The 4,327-nt window shown below is 39.6% G+C and overlaps 1 protein-coding gene across 1 annotated transcript; it reads left to right on the top strand.

Moving 5' to 3' along the window:
* The first annotated feature begins 1,243 nt into the window (after positions 1 to 1,243).
* Positions 1,244 to 3,913, top strand: LOC137711865 (disease resistance protein RGA2-like). Its single transcript, XM_068451022.1, has one exon. The coding sequence runs from the start codon at positions 1,409 to 1,411 to the stop codon at positions 3,911 to 3,913; it is 2,505 nt and encodes an 834-aa protein (XP_068307123.1). The 5' UTR covers positions 1,244 to 1,408.
* Positions 3,914 to 4,327: the final 414 nt, after the last annotated feature.

Genomic DNA, 4,327 nt, shown 5'->3' with positions numbered 1-4,327 from the left:
TTTTAGATGGTCTGTCCGGGATTAATCACTGAGATAAAGATTTCAACCCCGAAGGGCGCCAACTTTGATTTGTTTTCGTAGTTTCTTTTTCATCTCTTTCAATTTTAATCAAAAAGAAAAGTGATGATATATGAATGTGGGAGATCATCCGTAAATTGAATTATTTCTTTCCCATTCTTTGTTTGTTTAGAATACACATGACTTGGGACTCCGGTGGAGTTGAACGATTACCATGATCCCACTCGGGGCAATATGAGCTGATTTACGATTTTGTGCGGCAATTTGGACATTGAACTAAGAAACCGTTAGACGGTTGCCATAAACATTCATCTCTGATGCCTAGCTTTCTTTCTCCATTACTCAGTTCATAAACTCCTTGAATTTGGTTGAGTTAGAGGTGGTCGGCACGACTGATTATCGACCTTTAACCTTTTAGCAAGTCCTTACGGTTAACAACTGGTCAACGCTGTGCCTAGAAATCAGGCCGTCCATCTTATAAATACAATATACATTCAAATTGTAATGCTAATGGTTGCATAGTCAGCCCTGTTTAGTATTAACATTATTAAGTTTGTTAATCTGGTTTGACTAAGCATAATGCAATGCACTTACCAGAAAGGACTGAAAGCAAATAGAGTAATGAGATTGGGCTTTGAGAGGGTGTAGGTGCACTGTCAAAACTTCTCTAAGAATCGGTCGCTTAGTCAAAAAGTTAGGGAAGAATTGGATGGCTGTTAAATGAGGGATTCTGCAAGGCTAATGTGTATGCGGTTGTGCAGTTTGCTTGTTCTTATTATTAAATAAAGTTATTAGATGACTTTTGAATGAAATTCAAACTTTTGAAGTTTTTTTCATTAGTTTTCCTTTCTTTCTATTGTCAAATTTTATGTAGTCGACTATATTGTCAAACCAAACACCCATGGTAAGAGAAATTCTTCGCTTGAGATGACATATGACACATCGATGGACGAGGCCAAATACTAGTAGGTGAGAGTAGGGATAGGGTTTATTTATGCCTTAAGCCAGACGGTCATGTGATCCGATAAAACAATACTGGTATGAAACTCAGAATAATGACCTAAGAATTTCTCCCACTATAGGCTTGCCAGTTGCCGATTGGTAATTTCCTTGTTATCGGACACAACAATATTCAACCTTCCTAACAAACGAAAGATAACATATTATACGTCTTTCTTTATAATTGTTTGACTTTTTAAAGCATATTAAGAGTTGATCATACCTTTAGCAGAAAACCAGAATCATTATCCTGATTTAAGGTTATAATTGTTGACTTTTAAAAGCATATGAAGAGTTTGATCATACCATTAGCAAAGAACCAGAATCATTATCCTAAGTTAAGGCCAGAAAATCTCAATTACCTTGAGCTCACCTCATCAAGCACAAGAAGATGGCCGAGCTTGCATTTCCGTTGGCAAGCAGGCTCATTGGAAGGCTCGGCTCCATCGCTTCTGAAGAGATTTGCTTGGCTTGGGGTGTTAAAGCGGATCTCCAAAAGCTTGGACGCACCATGTCCACCATCAGAGATGTGCTCTTGGATGCCGAAGAGAAGCAAGCACATAACAAGGAGCTACGCAGTTGGGTACGACAACTTAAAGATGTGTTCCTTGATGCGGAGGACCTGTTGGATGAGTTTGAGTGCGAAGCGTTGCAAAGGCAAGTGGTTCGTGGCAGTCACACAACTACAAAGGTACGCCGTTTCTTTTCCCGCTCTAATCCGGTTGCATTCCGCTTGAGAGTAGGTCATGAAATTAAGGACATAAGAGAGAGGTTACATGAGCTTAAAGATGATAAGAATTTTGCTGATCTTCGCACTGTTCATCATCACCCTCATCTCGGTGAACATGCGAGGGAGAATAGGAATACAACCCACTCCTTTGTCCGTGCTTCGGAGGTTATTGGTAGAGAGACAGAAAAAATTAAAGTTGTTGATCTTCTAATGATACAAGGCGATGATCATCAAGGTGGGGATAATGGCCGGAATGTATCTGTTATTCCTTTAGTGGGATTAGGAGGTTTAGGGAAGACCACCCTTGCCAAGTTGGTGTACAATGATCTGAGAGTCGTTGGGAGTTTTGACTTAAGAATGTGGCAGCATGTGTCAGTGGACTTTGATATCCATAGATTGGCAAAAGAAATCCTTGGCTCTGCAGTAGGTACACATATCAGTGAAGGGTTGTCTCTGGATCAGTTGCAAGAGCAACTACGAGACGCTTTAAAGGATAAGAAATTTCTGCTCGTCTTGGATGATGTGTGGAACGAAGATCGTATCAAATGGAGCGAGTTGAGAGATTTGTTGGTAGAGGGGGCCAAGATAGGATCTAAGATTTTGGTGACGACAAGGAATATCTCAGTTGCTTCAATCATGGGCACGGTTGGAACACACATAAATTTAGAAGTTCTCTCTTTTAAGGATTGTTTCTCTTTGTTTGTGAAGTGTGCATTTGAAGAAGGACAAGAAAGACAACATCCAAGCCTCTATGAAATGGGAAAAGATATTGTAAGAAAGTGCGGAGGGGTTCCCTTAGCTGTGAAAACCTTAGGGAGTCAACTTTACTCAAAGACTGATGAGCATCAGTGGAAATTGATTAGAGATTCTGAGATATGGGAATTAGAACGAGAGGGAGCTGGTCATATTCTACCTGCTTTGAGACTGAGTTATAATCAATTGCCCTCTCATTTGAAGCAGTGCCTTGCTTACTGTTCAATTTTTCAGAAGAAATATGTTCAGTTTGACAGTACATCATTGATAAATCATTGGATGGCACATGGAATCCTCGAGTCTTCTGATCATGGGAAGATGGAGTTGGAAGATGTTGGTGAGCTATATTTCAGAGAGTTGTGGGAGAGATCTTTCTTTCAAAATGTTAAAGTCTACAGTTTCTTCTATAAATTTGATATGCATGATCTGATCCATGACCTTGTACAATCAGTCACACAAGGTGAGAGTTTTATGGTAAACTCTGCATGGACCAAAGCGGTCTCTGAAAATGTTAGACATCTAACAATTTTGGAAATTGGCCAAAATGTTTCAACAACCTTGCAAAAGTTGAATAAAGTGCGGACTATAGCAGTAGATAGTTGTATAAATATTGATGAATCCTTCCTCTGCACTTGCATTTCAAGATTCAAATATCTGCGATCGCTGAGATTAGTCAATTCATTTTGGAAATTGTTGCCGAGTTCCATTGGTTCTTTGAGGCACTTGAGAAGCCTGGACTTGACTGGAAATGGAAGAATCACCGAACTACCCAATTCAATTTGTAAGTTGCAGAGCTTGCAAAGTCTGATTCTCGGTAGATGTGTGAATCTTGAAGAGTTGCCTACAGACATGGGCAAGTTGATCAGCCTTAGATACCTTGAATTAACCACAAAACAAACAAGTTTTCCAGAAAATGGAGTGGGCTGCTTGACATCACTTCGTTATCTTTTTCTTGGGGAGTGTCGTAATCTAACGTGTCTGCCGCGTGATACAAGTTATCTTGCGTCATTACACACTCTGATGATAATCAACTGTAAACAACTTGATTTGGTGATGGAAAACTATCAGGTAATTCCACTAAGGCTCCAAAAATTGGGGATTATAGGAGTACCACGAATGGTGGCATTGCCTGAATGGTTTCAAGGAGCCACAAACACCCTACAAGTCTTGTTTATGGTAAATTGTGAGAATTTGGAGGCATTACCTGGGTGGTTGACGAGTTTCACATCGCTTAGAAGGGTTGGCCTCATATCATGTCCCAAACTGTTATCTTTGCCAGAGGAGATGCATCGCCTCACTGCCGTAACAAAATTTGAGATCGTAAATTGTCCTGGTCTCGAGAGGAAATGCCAGAGCAACACAGGAGAAGATTGGCCAACGATTTCTCATGTTCCAAATGTTTCTTTCGAGTAGAACAGGGCGCCTGCCTCTTATTTTCTGTCTTTGTTTTATATTGTCTAATCTTTTGTTGTTTTTGAATTGCTTGTATTTTGTTCCGGCCGATGTAAATTGTCATGTTGATTTATTGTAATTTACTCCATTTTAATCAACCTTTTATTACATCAAGTACTTCCTTATCAGTCACAATGTGTGTCTGTACTTATGTGTGTGTACTTGACTATTTTGCTTGCTTATTTGTTTCTCAAAAGTTCAAAACTAAGTTTTTTAGAAGCAGTATTCTCCGATCTAGTAATTCCGACGGTTGGTGATTTCACCGTCATCAAACTAGGTAAAACTATCAGAGGAATTCAACGTTAAATTAGGCACATACAAAGCCGTTCTAGTGTTACAACTTACAAGAAGCATTTAAAGCTTGGCCATGGCGGA

This window comes from Pyrus communis, chromosome 13, assembly GCF_963583255.1.
Source record: "Pyrus communis chromosome 13, drPyrComm1.1, whole genome shotgun sequence".
Lineage (NCBI taxonomy): Eukaryota > Viridiplantae > Streptophyta > Magnoliopsida > Rosales > Rosaceae > Pyrus > Pyrus communis.
The sequence above is the reverse complement of the archived record's forward strand: the minus strand, read 5'-3'. Positions and strand labels throughout refer to the sequence as shown.